This window comes from Ursus arctos, unplaced genomic scaffold (genome assembly GCF_023065955.2).
Source record: "Ursus arctos isolate Adak ecotype North America unplaced genomic scaffold, UrsArc2.0 scaffold_3, whole genome shotgun sequence".
NCBI classification, from domain to species: Eukaryota; Metazoa; Chordata; class Mammalia; order Carnivora; family Ursidae; genus Ursus; species Ursus arctos.
Window position 1 is genome coordinate 49,717,250 of NW_026622985.1, and position 17,276 is coordinate 49,734,525.

Genomic DNA, 17,276 nt, shown 5'->3' on the forward strand with positions numbered 1-17,276 from the left:
GTGTGGTCTCAGGACCCTTGGGATCACAGAAAGACTGAGGGTGCCTAAGTGCCGCAGAGCTCCCAGGTATCAACGCGGGGAAGCAGGCTGCAAAGAGTGATCCTGAGGAGTGGGCTTTCAGCTCGGGGTTGCCATAAACCGTGATCCAAGGCACAGTCATCAGGCCACTGCTCTTCAAGTAGGGGCCGAACAAGTGGCAGATCAGGGAGAAAAAAAAAGAAAAAGAATCTATACTCAGAAAACTATAAAATACTCATGAAAGAAAGTGAGGAAGATACAAAGAAATGGAAAAAACATTCCATGCCCATGGATTGGAAGAACAAATATTATTAAAATGTCTGTGCTACCTAGAGCAATCTACACATTTAATTCAATCCCTATCAAAATACCATCAACTTTTTTTCACAGAAATGGAACAAATAATCCTAAGATTTGTATGGAACCAGGAAAGACCCCGAATAGCCAGAGGAATGTTGAAAAAGAAAACCAAAGCTCGTGGCATCACAATTCTGGACTTAAAGCTCTATTACAAAGCTGTAATCATCAAGACAGTATGGTACTGGCACAAAAACAGACACATGGATCAATAGAACAGAATAGAGAACTCAGAAATGGACCCTCAACTCCATGGTCAACTAATCTTCAACAAAGCAGGAAAGACTATCCAATGGAAAAAAGACAGTCTCTTCAACAAATGGTGTTAGAAAAATTGGCCAGCCATATGCAGAAGAATTAAACTGGACCATTTCCCTACTCCATACACAAAAATAGACTCAAAATGGATAAATACCTAAATGTGAGACAGGAATCCATCAAAATCCTTGAGAACAGGCAGCAACCTCTTCAACCTCAGCCACAACAACGTCTTCCTAGACACATCGCCAAAGGCAAGGGAAGCAAGGGCAAAAATGAATGATTGGGACTTCATCAAGATAAAAAGCTCTTGCGCAGTAAAGGAAACAGTCAACAAAACCAAAAGACAGCCAACAGGGAGAAGATATTGCAAATGACATATCAGATAAAGGGCTAGTATCCAAAATCTATTAAGAACCTATCAGACTCAACACCCAAGGAACAAATAATCCAATCAAGAAATGGGCAGAAGACACGAACAGACATTTCTGCAAAGAAGTCATCCAAATGGCCAACAGACACATGAAAAAGTGCTCAACATCATTCAGCATCGGAGAAATACAAATCAAAACCGCAATGAAATACCATCTCACACTGGTCAGAATGGCTAAAATTAACAAGTCAGGAAGCGACAGATGTTGACGAGGATGTGGAGAAAGGGGAACCCTCCTACACTGTTGGTGGGTATGCAAGCTGGTGCAGCCACCCTGGAAAACAGTATGGAGGTTCCTCAAAAACTTGAAAATAGAGCTACCCTACGAACCAGCAATTGCACTACTGGGTATATACCCCAAAGTATATACAAATGTAGTAATCTGATAGGAACTTCATCCCCCTTGGAAAGATGAAGAAACTGAGGCTTGGTGACTTTAAGTAATATGCTCAGATATTGCAGCATTTTTCTTATAAATGGGAACCCCAAAACAAGCTTTAAACTAAGATGTTAGAAAAAATGTTTCTGTAAATAAGTCATGAAACTGGAAAACTTTCAAGCTTGAAATGCTACTAAGATTTTTACTTTCTGTCTATGCTTAGTTCCTTTTGTCTTATCCTAGGGTACAATATTCCATCTAGGTTAACAGGAATAAAGAAAATATGCCTGTCATTTATTCTGTGAGTACTAGCTGTCAGATTTTTTGAGTTAATCTGTACTTTTTAAATGACAGTAACAATGAAATACCAAAAGGATAAATTGCACAAATAGTCACTCTGGGGTAAGATTCTTTTACATGTTGAGGACATCAAGTAATATGGGTGGTGAAATTTTTCTAAGAAATATTCTACTTTTACCCTGCCACCTATTATATTTGATATTTTACATTATAAATCTGTTTAGAATTGGTTAACTTCTCTAGGTTCCATTATGCTCTCAAACTGAGGTATTAACCAAAGTATTTTATTCATAGACAAGTCTTCCTGAAGTTTCTCTGTTTAAAATTTTTAAATTAATCAAGTCTGAATGGCTTTCTGTGGTTCTGGGGACATTGGCTGCTGTTCTAAATGGAACTGTTCATCCAGTATTTTCCATCATCTTTGCAAAAATCGTAACTGTAAGTAAAGCTAATTTGCTAATATTTTTAACAATTTTAAACAAAATATAGCCTGAGAGAACAGACCTGTTGTACTTTGACCCAGCAATGGGGAAACTGGAACTTGCAGTGGGTCACCCATAACGTAGGATCCATGATAGGAAGGTTAACTAATGTTCTCAGGGGATAAGCCAGCCTCTATTGTGAAGTCTTGGCTGGGCCTTGTTGACTGGGCAATCAGTAAAGAAATTACTTTGTTTTCTAATTTTGACTCCAGTGCCGTATCAGCATTCCAAAGCACTGAGGCAATAAAATAGACAAATACAACTACTCTTCTTTCAACTAGTCCCAACAATGGCCATTTTTTATTACCAGCCAGCTCAAGGAGAGGAAATAACAAGAGCTTGGGATTGTGCCAAGGGACTCAGGAGAGTTGATGGATCCAAGAACAAAGTCATGTTAAGTCTTCAGTCTCCCAGATTAGCACAGCTACATTTTTTCAACATAGATGCCAATATATGTATAATTACTAATTTTAGGAACAATTTCTAGGGACATGTATAAAGGTCTCACATTGCAGGTAGTACCTTAAATAGAAGAATATTAAGAAACCTAAGTTAGTAGCAATTATTAAAAATAGAATTCAAATAAACTGGTGGTTTCTTTGAAAATATACTGTGATAATAATAGCAGATGGAAGACTCATTGTCTGATCTCATATTTACATAGCTTAAGTGAGAAATTTGACAACAAATCATTTTTTATCATATGTAATGAATGTACCGGATAGAATAATGGTGCACTTCTTTTCCCCAAAAATGTATAGTCTTATTCTTATGTTGAAATCCATTCAAAAATTTCTGATAGACATTTCAATTTTTTCTCTTTCTTTTATATTTTCTTCCGATCACTTGATATTTTTATATCATATTTTTATCTATTCCTTTTCAGGTGTTTGAAGATGATGATAAAACCACATTAAAGCGTGATGCTGAGATGTATTCCATAATATTTGTCATTTTGGGTGTTACTTGCTTTGTCGGTTATTTCATTCAGGTAAGTTTTTAATGAATTAAATAAGCTTGAACAGGATCATTTTTATATCATCCTCTGATTTAAAAATAATAACAATATAATAAATAAAATATAAATAAATAAATGTAGTGACTAAATATTACAAAGAAATAGAAAAGAGAATTAAGAATAAATATAGATTTTCTTTTTATTTTCCAGGGATTATTTTATGGCAGAGCAGGGGAAATTTTAACCATGAGATTAAGACATTTGGCATTTAAAGCCATGTTATATCAGGTCAGTGTTTAGTTGATTTTTTTCTTATTTTATTTAAAGTGTGTTTTTAAATATTCCAACCTGTAGTTTTTCAAGTCAATTTCTTGACATAATCTTTCCTTTGATCCCTTAAAAGCATGCTTTTTGTGTTCTAAGCAGCATTTAACATCAGAATTCTTACGGTATATTTTTCTAATGGAAGCAAGTTCAAGATTGTTATGTTTGAAAATACAACTTAATAGAAAACAGAATTTAGAGTCCATTTCTTTTTCCTTGAATCTTTTTTTTTTACATGTATAATGTAGTGTTCTAGGATCAGATTGAAAGACCAAATAAATAAAAACTGAGAATTAAGAGCTATAATATCTCACAGAACATATTTTAAAAGGAGGAGTTAATTCCTCTAGTTCTCATCCATGTGCAAGTTTTTTCACCCCATGCTTCTGTAACCAGCCAGTCTCTCTGTCCTCATCAGAAAAGTCCTGAATTCAGGTAGTAGGCTCGCTGACAGGTTGGCCTGCCATGCACAGATGATCAATCACTCCTGTGAAATAACTAAAACTGGGTAGATCAAGTAGTAATCTTGAGAGGTGAATCTTGCGGGCAAATGGCAGGAATGTCCCAGATCAGCACTTCTAAAATTCTTTCAGAAGCTGAGGTATATTGGGTTCCCTGAAAGCCAATAATTGATTTGAAGCCATTCACCATACTTTCTGTCACCAGAGCTCCCTGTGCAGGAGCAAATAGCTTCCTGCCAAGGTCATTTCTTGTCAGAAATAGAATTACTGGGACGCCTGGGTGGCACAGCGGTTAAGTGTCTGCCTTCGGCTCAGGGCGTGATCCCGGCGTTATGGGATCAAGCCCCACATCAGGCTCCTCTGCTATGAGCCTGCTTCTTCCTCTCCCACTCCCCCCGCTTGTGTTCCCTCTCTTGCTGGCTGTCTCTATCTCTGTCAAATAAATAAATAAAATCTTTAAAAAAAAAAAAAAAGAAAAGAAAGAAAGAAAGAAAGAAATAGAATTACTGTCACTTTACCTGAGTCGTCAAAGCCAGTTTTTACATCTTGTGACATTTAGCAGTAGTCACTGCTGCCGTGTAACAAAATTCCTAGGCCTTTTTGCTCTTGGGGAACTACAAGTTACAGAATTCAGTAAAGCAAGTGCAAGGTTTCTCATAGCAACTTGATGTTCTGAAGCAGTTGGTGCCTGACATTCTCTGCTCAAAGGTCTGTCAGAGATAATTGGAGACTCTCCTTAATCCAGAAAATCAAAAATATACTTGATGGATCATAAAACCATTTAATGCCTGCACAGCTCACTCAAGTTAAATTTATACTTTAATTTTGTTTTTTATTTATGAACACTTTATGTCCTTTCCTTAAATCTTTGGTGAAATTAGGTGGGATTTTAACTAATACTGTATTTCACACTTACTGATAATTTCGGCTCATTTTTGTTTTTCTGTATGAATTTCTGTTTTTCCACATTCAAGGAAATTTACTCTTTTCAATTTCCAGGAATTTTTGATAGTGTACCCTGAATGTCTGAATGTTTTGAACAAAAGAACATATATAACTTTTCCAAACATTGCTTTGAACTTTGTCTCTAGAGGTTCACAGCGTGCTTTTGGTGGAGTCTTAAGTCCAGGAGCCAGTTTACCCAGTGGTTAGCATTAATCCAATATCCTGAAGACTAATACTAGACGTGAATGCTCTGCCTACAACTAGCCATGTGAATAGCTGGACAGTAACATTCTTGAATAAAGTAGCTTCTGCCCATAAGAATGCCCCAAAACTCTGATCCTCCAAAAAACACACACATTCAAAGATACACACAGAAACTCTCTGCTATTCAGCAGATGCTATTAAATTCCCCCATAAATTCAACTCATTCCCTTTCAGCTCATTGTTTGTTTTTCCTCTTCATGCTTTAGCATTCTTTTTGCTTCATATCTTTGCTTTTTCAAATTGGAGAAAAAGAAGAGTAGGATATTTGGCCTTTTCTTTATAAATACCTTCCCAATTTCAGTTTTGTCTATTGTAAGGGACTCCTAATGTGTACTTTTGCCTGACTCTTATTACCTGGTTTTTGTCCTGACTTTTTAAGGCTTAGAAAGCATGCTGAGACTTGCACTGTTTTTTATAACTATTTTGAAACCTCATTTCAGGTAGAGGTATTTATGGAATCAGGTGTGGTCTTTTTGTAGGTATAAAATCTGTATTTTATTTGATTACTTGACATCCTTCCAGTTGAAAAGAATGTTCTAAGTGTTGCTGACTTCAGTGGTTGTAAATAATTCATTGCTCAAAACTAAATTTATATTTCTTAATGGTAAATATTGACCTAAAGATCTGTTGGATTTCTGAACAAATATGTATTTTTGCTTATTTCTCTTTAAATTAGATTGGCTAGGGCTTCTTTGGGGGTCTCTAAATCATGAGATGATAGAATTAATGGTGATCACTAAGGGATCTCAAAAAGCTACTTCCAAAAGGATTTGAGGTAGCAAGTCCTGAAGCAAGAGAAACAGGTAATGAGACTCAACTATAATGCTTCAGTTAAATGGGAGGTAGAACATGATAGTTGATTAAAAACTCTGGCATCTGGTTGCCTAGGTTCAAATCCTGACCTCAGTACTTGCCAGCTATGTGGCCTTGGACAAGTTATTTAATCCTGCAGTACCTTGGCTTCCTCATTTATAAAACATGGATAGTCATAGTACCTACCTCATACAGTTATGATAATAATTGAGAAGATACATACCAAATATGTATACATCATAGTGTTACTGTATTTTTTTTTTTACTTCTAGTATAATTATTGACAGGAAAAAAATGGGTTTACTAGTATCAAAAAACCTGATAGTCTTACTTACAATCATTTTACCATCAGGAAAAGTAAAAGCAAGCTAATTTTTACTTAACACCAGCTATGTTCCAGAAACTCTAAGTGTTTTAGCATATATTGCCTATGCTGGAATACAGTCCCTAGAGTACACATTGCTGACTTGTTGGAAAGTAATTTTGGACATCTTGCTGATTGAACATCAGATAATGACTAAGACTTGTCACATGTATATCCTACACCTAGTGTGTTATACAAGTTACTCTAGAATCAAGAATGTAATATTCCATATTAAATTATCCTTTCAAGATTTTTACTTTATATTGTATCTAAAATTTCTTTGTGCATTCCATGCCATGTTGAAATATACAAATAATTAGAAAATGTAAAGTTTATCTTAATTTTTTTGAGCATATAATAAAAAAAACAGGTAATGTCTTCCAGGTCAAGAATGCTATAGTTATTATCATTGCTGATGTGTGTTTACAATATGTTAGGCTCTTGAGTGGGGTTTTGTTTTCAAAATTATGATTGGTAGTGCTAATTGTGATCTCTGTGGGATGCCCTTTGGGTATCGTGGATCCTCAACTCTTTGGAACACCTTCCCAATGCAGGGGCTTACAGAGTAGTGCTGTCATACTGGGGTTGTACCCACCCTTCTCTTGCCATATTCCTCCATGGGAGCTCTCTTCTCACACAACTGTATGATTAATGCACAGCCCTCTCTCTGTTATGCTTCTGTTTACTTAGTTTGCAGAAACATGTAACCTGGATGTCAGGGCCCTGGCTGAGTTGTAAGCCAACAATTCTTTTGCTCTTCACTTACTAAAAATAAGTCATTTTTCAGACAGGCTCCACATGATTTTAATCCACAAGAGATATTAGTGGTTTGAGTGAGTGGGAGGAAACATTCAATAGCTAATAAAAGGAAATCAGAATTCCTCAGGCTGAGAAGTACTAAGAAGTGCTATCTCTATTTACTGTTGAAAATGAAAGTGGTGGGGCGCCTGGGTGGCACAGCGGTTAAGCGTCTGCCTTCGGCTCAGGGCGTGATCCCGGTGTTGTGGGATCAAGCCCCACATCAGGCTCCTCCGCTATGAGCCTGCTTCTTCCTCTCCCACTCCCCCTGCTTGTGTTCCCTCTCTCGCTGGCTGTCTCTATCTCTGTCAAATAAATAAATAAAATATTTAAAAAAAAAAAAGAAAAGAAAAGAAAAGAAAAAAGAAAATGAAAGTGGTTATAACATAATGCTTTTATTGCTTATATTTTTGACCTATCTCCTTCAGATCACATGCTTCTTGGCCACAGGGGTTTTACATTGGCTTTTTTGCCTCTTTAGCCTCTCACAGTGCCCAGTGTTTATAAGATCTAGGGAGTAATATGAAGTGTCAGGGAAAATCTTGCCTATCTATCCTAAAGAGAAGGAGATAGACTTTTTATCATTAATCAGTTTAGACAGAAAGGTTTGGAAATATTTTTTTTAATTTCAAGTTTTTATTTAAATTCTAGTTAGTTAACATATTGGTTTCAGGTGTAGAATTTAGTGATTCATCACTTACAACACCCAGTACTGATCACAAGTGCCCTCCACAATACTCATCACCCATTTAGCCCATTCCCCACCCTCCATCAACCCTGTTTGTTCTCGATAGTTAAGAGTCTCTTATGGTTTGCTTCCCTCTCTCTTTTTTTCCCTCCCCCTATGTTTGTATGTTTTGTTTCTTAATTTCCACATATGAGTGAAATCATATGATATTTGTCTTTCTCTGACTTACTTCACTTAGCTTAATACACTTTAGCTCCATCCCCGTCATTATAAATGGCAAGATTTCATTCTTTTTGATGGCTGAGTAATATTCCATTGTACCACATCTTCTTTATCCATTCATCTGTCAATGGACATTTGGGCTCTTTCCATAATTTGCTATTGTTGATAATGCTGCTATAAACATTGAGGTGCATGTGCCCCTCAGAATCAGTATGTTTGTATTCTTTGGATATATACCTAGCAGTGTAAACGCTGGGTCATAGATTAGTTCTATTTTTAACTTTTTGAGGAAGCTCCATAATGTTTTCCACAGTGGCATTCCCACCAACAGTGTAAGAGGGTTCCCCTTTCTCCACATCCTCACCAACATCTGCTGTCTCCTATGTTGTTAATTTTAGCCATTTCAACAGGTGTGAGGTGGTGTCTCATCGTGATTTTGATTTGTATTTCCCTGATGATGAGTGATGTTGAGCCCCTTTTCATGTGTCTATTAGCCATCTGTGTGTCTTCTTTGGAAAAAATGTCTGTTCATGTCTTCTGCCCATTTCTTGACTGGATTATTTATTTTTGGGGTGTTGAGTTTGATAAATTCTTTAAAGATTTTTGGATACTAACCCTTTATCAGATATGTCATTTGCAAATATCTTCTCTCATTCCATAGGTTTTCTCTTAGTTTTATTGATTGTTTCCTTTGCTGTGAAGAAGGTTTTATCTTGATGAAGTCCCAGTCATTCATTTTTGCTTTTGTTTTCCTTGTCTCCAGAGACATGTCTAGTAAGAAATTGCTATAGTCAGTGTCAAAGAGGTTGCTGCCTGTGTTCTTCTCTAAGATTTTGATGGTTTCCTAATCACATTTAGGTCTTTCATACATTTTGAATTTATTTTTGTGTATGGAGTAAGACGGTGTTCCAATTTCATTCGTCTGCATGTTGCTGTCCAGTTTTTCCAACACCATTTGTTGAAGAGACGTTTTTCCATTGGATATTCTTTTCTGCTTCGTTGAAGATTATTAGTTGACCATATGGTTGTGGGTCCATTTCTGGGTTTTCTATTCTGTCCCACTGATCTATGTGTCTGTTTATTGCCAGTACTATATTGTCTAGATGCCAGTACCATATTATCTTGTAATACAACTTGAAGTCTGGAATTATGATGCTTCCAGCTTTGCTTTTATTTTTCAAGGTTGCTTTGGCTATTTGGGGTCTTTTGTGGTTCCATACAAATTTTAGGATTGTTTGTTCCAAGTCTGTGAAAAATGCTGGTGGTATTTTGATAGGGATTGCATTAAATGTGTAGATTGCTTTGGACATCTACACATCTACAAATCTACAAATATAGACATTTTAACAATATTTGTTTTGTTTGAAAATATTTCTAAATTGTTTTGTGCATAACTTTTTAAATAGTCTGCTCTTCACAAATTACTTGTGGAGTAAAATTGCAACTTACTTGGTGGTTCAAAATGACCATTTTTGATGTTGATTATTGTGCAATATTGTAGCATTGGTAATGGTTCCAAGCTATTGGGCTTATGTTCTTCATTTTGTATCTAAGTATAAATCTTTGTGAAGTAAGAAACAAAAGTCATTTGATCCATAGTATTTATAAGAATTAAATACCTGGGAGTGAAGGGGCGGGTAAATAGCTTCTGACCTAGTACAACAGAATCACAAGTCAGAAAAGAATCTTTTTGGTAACCATATGTTCATTTTTGGTTTGGTTTGGTTTTTTTGCTGTTTGTTTTTTGTTTGTTTTGTTTTGTTTTTGATAACCATTTTAATGGTTTTAATTCTACTTCTTCTCTAGGATATTTCCTGGTTTGATGATAAGGAAAACAGCACAGGAGCCTTGACAACAATATTAGCCATAGATATAGCACAAATCCAAGGAGTATGTATATTGCTTTCTTGGGTGTTGTTTTTATTTTTTGTGGTTTTTTTTGCTTTTATTCTTAAATGGTGTATTATGTAGTGTGTATGTATGTACACACACTTACCTGTGCATGTTTGTAAGCTATACTAAGATGACTCACATCCTTAAAGAGACCAGGTAAGTCTCAGGGCTAACTGGGAGCTCTCAATGAAAGATATAAGGAAGCTTTCAGTTCTGGATATTTTTAACACAAAAAAAAAAAAAAGGAGAGAGAAATTTTATTGAATCACTACACTGTACACCTGAAACTAATGTAACTTTGTATGTCAACTATATAGGAATATAAAAAATAATAAAAAAGGGGAAAAAAGATTTAGCACATTTATTGGATAACCAGAAGACTAAAGAAGATACCAAGAGTGAGTCAAAGAGCTCAGAATTGAATAGTAAGAAAAGAAAAGGTAGCCAAATGAAAACATACACACAATTTAGAAGTTTTAATAAAAGAAGAAAGTGTAGTTTTTCCTTCTAAGGATAAATTTGTCTTACCAGAGAATAGAACAAGTTGGTTACATTTGTGAATATTCACAAGCATCCATAATGGTTTGCAAAACAATTTTATGATGTAGAAAAAAGCTCAAGAGGAAAAGTGGCATCATCTTCATTTCTTCCTGAAACTCCTTTTCATGATTTGGAAGGTAAGGTTCTAAATTTATTAGACAGAATTTAAATTTTAAAATAGGGCTGAGGAGGGGCGCCTGGGTGGCTCAGATGGTCAAAGCATCTGCCTTCGGCTCAGGTCAGGATCCCGGAGTCCTGGGATGGAGCCCTGTATTGGGCTCCCTGCTCAGTGGGGAGCCTGCTTCTCCCTCTCCCTCTGCCATTTCCTCTGCTTGTGCTCTCTGGTTGTCTCTATCTCTCTGTCAAATAAATAAAAAAGCTCTTTAAAAAATAATTAATTAAAAAATTAAAAAATAAAATAGGGCTGAGGAGATCAATTTTACTGGCATAAGTGGGAAAATGATGTATAAAATTTCACTTAATAGTCAAGTAATGAGCATAGCATTAATCTTCCATAGCACAATAGAATTATCTGAATGACAATTTCCGTGTTTAGGAATGACAAGGTTCACTCCCTTAGGGAGAAATATCCCTATAATTCCAGTTGAATCTCCATTCCACAAAATTTGCTGCTTTTTTTTATTATGTTCAGTTAGCCAGCTTATAATACATCGTAAGTATTTGATGTAGTGCTTTTTTCTTTACCATGCTGATATTTTTCTCTTTCTACCTATCATTCAAATTTTTTAAAATTCCAGTAAAATAGGCATTCCTACTAGCAGTTATGTTAGATTTGTAGGACATCTCTTTTAGCAAGTATTTACTTCAGACAAAAAAAAACAAATTAGAACTAAAAGGCCAACCTTACTCTCTTTGCATTCATTAGTTGTTTTTAACAAATAGTGTTGCATCTCATTGAGAAAAATTAATGAAATATTTGTCAGCCTGATAACTTACAAGCATCTGGCTAAAACCATTTGATCACTGGAAAGTTTCTTGTTGCAATTTGTAAATGTTGGTCTCATAATAATTTCTGCACAAGTCAGATCATTTTCATTGAATGAAAAGTAATAGCTAAATATTAAATGGTTGAAATACTGATGGGAAATTTTAAAGCTGTTGAATTTAAAAAGCAGCACAAGCAAAGATTTCCAAGGGTGAGACTATGTCCACTGGCATGTAATTCACATAAACCCTTGCTTTGCAATATAAACGCAGATTCATATCTAACTTGAATGAATACTCTTTTTACTGTAGGAAGAACTATTTACCAATTCTCTTTGTCTGCTATTTATTTTCTCACAAAAACATACTAGAGATGAATTAGGAAATAATAATTCGGGTTCATATTTCCTATCTTTTCAACTTAAGACATATTCCATCTCAGTTTCTTCATCATGCAATTTCAGTTAAATTTTATTTTATCAAATGTATTAGGATAAATGTTCATAAAATAACTCCTTAATAATAGTAAATATTACTTTGAAACCTTTACTAATGGCCAAAAAATATATACACCCTTAGCCATTTTTAGAAACTCTGGTACTTTGAGAGTCATGAGAAAACATGTTAGTGAAATAAAGTCATAGAACAACATGATTCCTGAAATACTTGATTGAATACAACTAATTTAACTGATATTATTTCAGCCCAAGTAATGGCTTACTGCCATACATGTGTCAACAGACTGTTTTCCATGTAATATATAGTGTTATTAAGGGTACAAAGCAATTTTAGATTCCTTGGAAAACTAGGTTCCACAAAACTATAAGGTATTATTTCTGTATATTTTAGCAACCCCTTTTCATCACCCAAAAGTGTTACCTCATTTTTGTCCACAAGAAAGTGTGTTATTCATGCCATAGTGTACACTTGATATACTACTGACAGATACTATGTTAGTTCCAAGAATTCTTCTCATCAGAACTATAATTATATTGTCCCAAGAAATCATAAAAATTTCATTTAATTCCAAGAGCCAGATAAATTGATTGGATGCTAGCCAGACCTAGGATATCATTACCTGGACAATGGTGACCTCATTTCCTGATTTAACTTTTTGACATGGGAAGTGTATAAAACAGTTTGATATTACTTGTGATTCAAACAATGATAGTCATTATCGAAATGACTCTACCAGAGTATAAGTTTGGCATGTAATTGCTGTTTTGCCTTACCATTTTTGGTTGAATTCATTAAGAAACGTTAACAAGTCTATAGCAAAAGCTAATATCCAGAGCCATAGTGGCTAAAGGTGATTCTTTTTGAAAAGGAAAATTTTGGTGTCAGCCCTGAACTCAGAATATTGCAGTGAAACTATCACTACTAAACCCTAAAATATTGTGTGGTAAGACAAGTCAAGATATTCAGCTTCCAATTTTGACAAAAATAGGAATAAAGATGGTTAAGTCTATAAGACCAAATGAACTTCATCATTGACCATACCGGTCCAATAATATGTGATAAATTATTTTCCACAAAATACTTGCTGATAAGTAATACAAGGAATAAACCGAGGCTCTGAACATCTTACATTTTCACAAACTTTGTAGATTTGTCCAAGTAAACCTTTTTTTCTACTCCACAAATATTTTTATCACCATTAGTTGTAACATGTCTTAGCAGATTCCACTTCAGGTTATAATGACTTCCTTTTCATTCAACTTCTTAGAATTATTATCACCTATAGTTGATCCACACAGACCATTTATAGCAGCAAATATTTTAGTCACTTCAAATTCAGCAGTGGCTCCTCCAAAACCAACAACTGAGCAGTATCAGTAACATATGTCAATCCATCAAGAGCCGTGGAAAACTATTCAAAAAAATATACCTGGTTTTTGATTGACTATTGGTGTTGCTGCAGTGTTGTCAACTATTTGAGCAACTGTTCTCACCTCAGGGCTAATCGTCTGAACACATTTCTTCCACAGCTGCAATTAAACATGATTTAATTAACTCACTATTCATAAATGATTTTCTTTGCTTAGCCAATGAATGAGCCACTCAGAAACTTACTTTGGTTTAAGCTTCATCTTCACTTTTTAGTTTAATGAAGAAATTCTACTAAAATGAGATATTCCATTTTAAATTTTCTGAGTTTTCTAAATGTTGCTTTCCTGTGAATTAAGAATATTGTGATGAGTGCCTAGCTGGAAATTTTGACCTATTTTGTATATGCTATATAGTGTCATAATAAACACAATATGGTGCATCTCATCAGAAAAAGTAATCCACAGTCCACTATGCCTTAAAAGCAGGACATTCAAGGTCTACTCTTCTCTTCATTTCTTATTTTTAGATGATGGGTATACAATGGTAATTTTTTAAACTGAAATAAAATGTCATAGTACAGCAGTTCATGTGGCACTAAACATGCTCTCAAATTACAATTGCATCACAGATTTGTAGCACACCGAGCAGCAGTACAAAGTGAGGACAGTGGCACATATGGTTACTCTAGCAACTACTCAGCTCTATCATTATAATTCTAAGACAGCCACTCACAATAGGTAAAGAAAGGGCGTGACTATGTTTTACTAAAGTAAAACTTTATGGACCCTGAAATTTGCATTTGTAAAATTTTAATGTGGGTCTTTTTTATATGTTCCTTATCTCTTAACTTTTTGAATATGTTATCCAGTGATAACTTTTATTGTCATTATTTTTCAATTGATTGATTTTTAAGCCATCATGGGTCCTGTTTTGCTTTTTGATATATCTACTAAATTTTGACTAGATGTCACACATTGTGAATACAACATTTTTGGGTGCTGGATATTTTTGTATTTCTATGAACATTCTTGCTTTGTTCTGGGATTCAGTTAAGTTACCTGGGAACAGTTCAGTCATTTGGGTCTTAATTTTAGGGTTTGTTAGGCAGGACTAGAGCCTACTACTGAGGAAAGAACCGTATCTACTCTACCCAATATCCTGAGGGCATGAGGTTTTCCAGTCTGGCTGGTGTGAGGGAGCACTGTTCCCAGCCCTCACACAAGCACTCTCAGCTGAATTCAAGGAGGACCCTCTGCAGATATCCAGATTTCTCTTTCTGTTTGCCTCTCTCTTCTCTGGTGTTCTGTGCTATAAACTCTAGCTTCCTTAGCTGGCCTAGATTCTCAGTTTTGTCTACTTAATTTAAGAAGTCTGTTGGGCTCTGTTGTAGTTTGCTCACCCTACACTCCAGCCTGGAAGCTCTTTCAAGAGCCAAACTGGAAATAGCAGAATACCAAATGAGTCTTGAAGCTGAAGCCAGATAAATATTTTAGTAATAAGGCAGAGCCTTGGGAGATACGGGACTTTTTATTATTGTTATTTTTTTTAATTTTACTTATTTATTTGAGAGAAAGAGTGTGTGAGAGAGATCATGAGGGAGAAGCAGACTCCCCACTGAGCAGGGAGCCCAATATGCAGGACTCAATCCCAGGACCCCAGGATTATGACCTGAACCAAAAGCAGACGCTTAACTGACTGAGCCACCCAGGCTCCCTATTGTTGTTATTTTAATTATGATACTAACTTGAGGGTACTTTAGTGAAATCTGATATAACCTTCTAGAGAAGCAATTTGATAATATCTATCAAGCATGTAAGAGTATATACCCTTTAACATACAACTCTAGTCTAGATAATTAACATTAGGAAATAAAAGATGAGCATAAAGATTTTGCACAAAGATGCTCATTACATCTTTATTTTTAATAATGAAAAGTTGGAAGCAACCTAAATATTTTTTGAAGACTATTTAATCACCAGGAAAAAGCTTGCAGTATAATGTAAAGGGATAAAAGCAGGATACAAAGCTACATACACACAGCAATCCTAATCTGAATGTGTATGTGTATTTGTCTGGAAGGATGTAAATTTTAACATTATCAAAACCTTTTCCAATGGTCATATCTTCATGATCATAACAAAATAAATATTTTAAAATGTGAATTGCTATTGTTATTGATTATAGCTGTTTTTCTAGGTAAATGGAGTCTCATTTTTTTATCTGAGCACTAAAGGAATTTAACATTTCAGTTTATTACTTATCATGTGTCCCACTGAAAGTTGATTCAGAAAATATATAGTTCTCATAAAATAGTTATAAAGATATTTCTACTTATTTGGGAATTTTTCAGAATTTCTTTTAAGTTACCTTATACCATAATGTTTCCAGCTCCTTTCTGATATATTTTGATAATGCTGCTTTAAACCATTGGTCAGTGAAACCAAATAAAATGCAGAAAATGAAATACAACATATGATATCAAAGTATACACCTTAATGAATAGTATCAATCATTCGATTCAGCACTACTAGGTATAGTTACTAAGAGTATAGAAGGAAGGGGAATGTTGAGTTTTAGAGCCCTCTTATGGTGAGTTGCACATCCATGTGTGATGGCAGCCTGGTGTGGGAAAGCCAAGCCAGAGCAGAGGGAGAAGGGTATCCATACAGGGAGAAGCAGGGGCCGTCATATCAGAGAGTTTGATCACATAAATCAATTAAAGAAAATGGGAGCCAATTTTCTCGCTGTTGCGAAGGGGATAACAAATATAAGAAGGAAGAAAGTTGAAAATAACTTCGTGGTGTTGGATTGGAATTGGAGGTATCAATGTGAATTCATGATTCATATAAATAGAGAAGTATAGATTTCAGTTTGTGCCTGCATCTACACACACACACACACGCACACACACACACACACACTTCCCCAATTCTGTCCACTGATATGCCATTAATAATGAGCACAACTAACACCATATATTGACTTCTAAATAATATTATCCACCAAAAGGAGGAACCAGGACTCCTTGGAGAAATGATAGATTCCAGGGGTAGAGCCTGGAGAATCTTTCTGTGTCAGAAAGTAAGGACATATTCAGAGAATGATAGGGACATGTCAAAGCACAACATCCAATATAGATAGACAAAGCAGGGCTCCTGGGTGACTCAGTCCCTTAAGCGTCTGCCTTCGACTAAGTTCATGATCCCAGAGACCTGGGATCCAGCCCCATATCACATCAGTCTCCCTGCTCAGGAGGGAGCTTGCTTCTCCCTCTGGCCACTCCCCGTGCTTGTGCTCTCTCTGTCTCTCTGTCAAAAAAATAAATAATCTTTTAAAAAATAAATAAATAAAATAGACAAAGCATAATGACTCCTTAGTAGAGGACAGTTTTTTAAATATGGGTATTATTTAATTTCTAAGTACAAGTTCAAAGTAAAAATGTAAGTATAAACCCTAAAAAAAGAAAGCCTGCCTCATTTTGTAAGAAACTATAATAGGAATTCTTATAAATTTAAAATTAATTGACTTTTTTCCCCAAAATCTGTCTTACTATAGGCAACAGGTTCAAGGATTGGTGTCTTAACACAAAATGCAACTAACATGGGACTGTCAATTATCATTTCCTTCATATATGGGTGGGAGATGACACTCTTGATTCTGAGTATTGCTCCAGTACTTGCTCTGACAGGAATGATTAAAGCCACAGCTATGACTGGATTTGCCAACAAGGATAAGCAAGAACTTAAGCATGCTGGGAAGGTAAAATAAAGACTTGTTACCATCATAACATTTTAAGAGGAAAACAATGAGAGTTCCCAGTTTTACAGTATGCTAACTTAATTTCTTAGGTATCTGTAAAGTGGTGTATATGTATTGAAATGCGTACAAACTAGTTTAGGATGGGGTGTAGATATGCTATAGTAATAGGATTTGTGATGTAGAGTGTAGGCTCTAGAGTCAAATTGGCTGAATTAGATTTCAGATTCTATTACTAACAAATGTGT

General features: G+C 35.3%; 1 protein-coding gene across 1 annotated transcript in view; it reads left to right on the top strand.

Moving 5' to 3' along the window:
* ABCB5 (ATP binding cassette subfamily B member 5) overlaps nt 1–17,276 on the top strand; it is a 116,904-nt gene that overhangs the window by 71,182 nt on the left and 28,446 nt on the right. Inside the window, exons 16-20 of the mRNA XM_026507252.1 lie at nt 2,040–2,183; nt 3,114–3,218; nt 3,396–3,473; nt 9,871–9,954; nt 16,828–17,031. Coding sequence (XP_026363037.1) covers nt 2,040–2,183; nt 3,114–3,218; nt 3,396–3,473; nt 9,871–9,954; nt 16,828–17,031 — 615 coding nt within the window. The remainder of the gene's footprint in view (nt 1–2,039; nt 2,184–3,113; nt 3,219–3,395; nt 3,474–9,870; nt 9,955–16,827; nt 17,032–17,276) is intronic.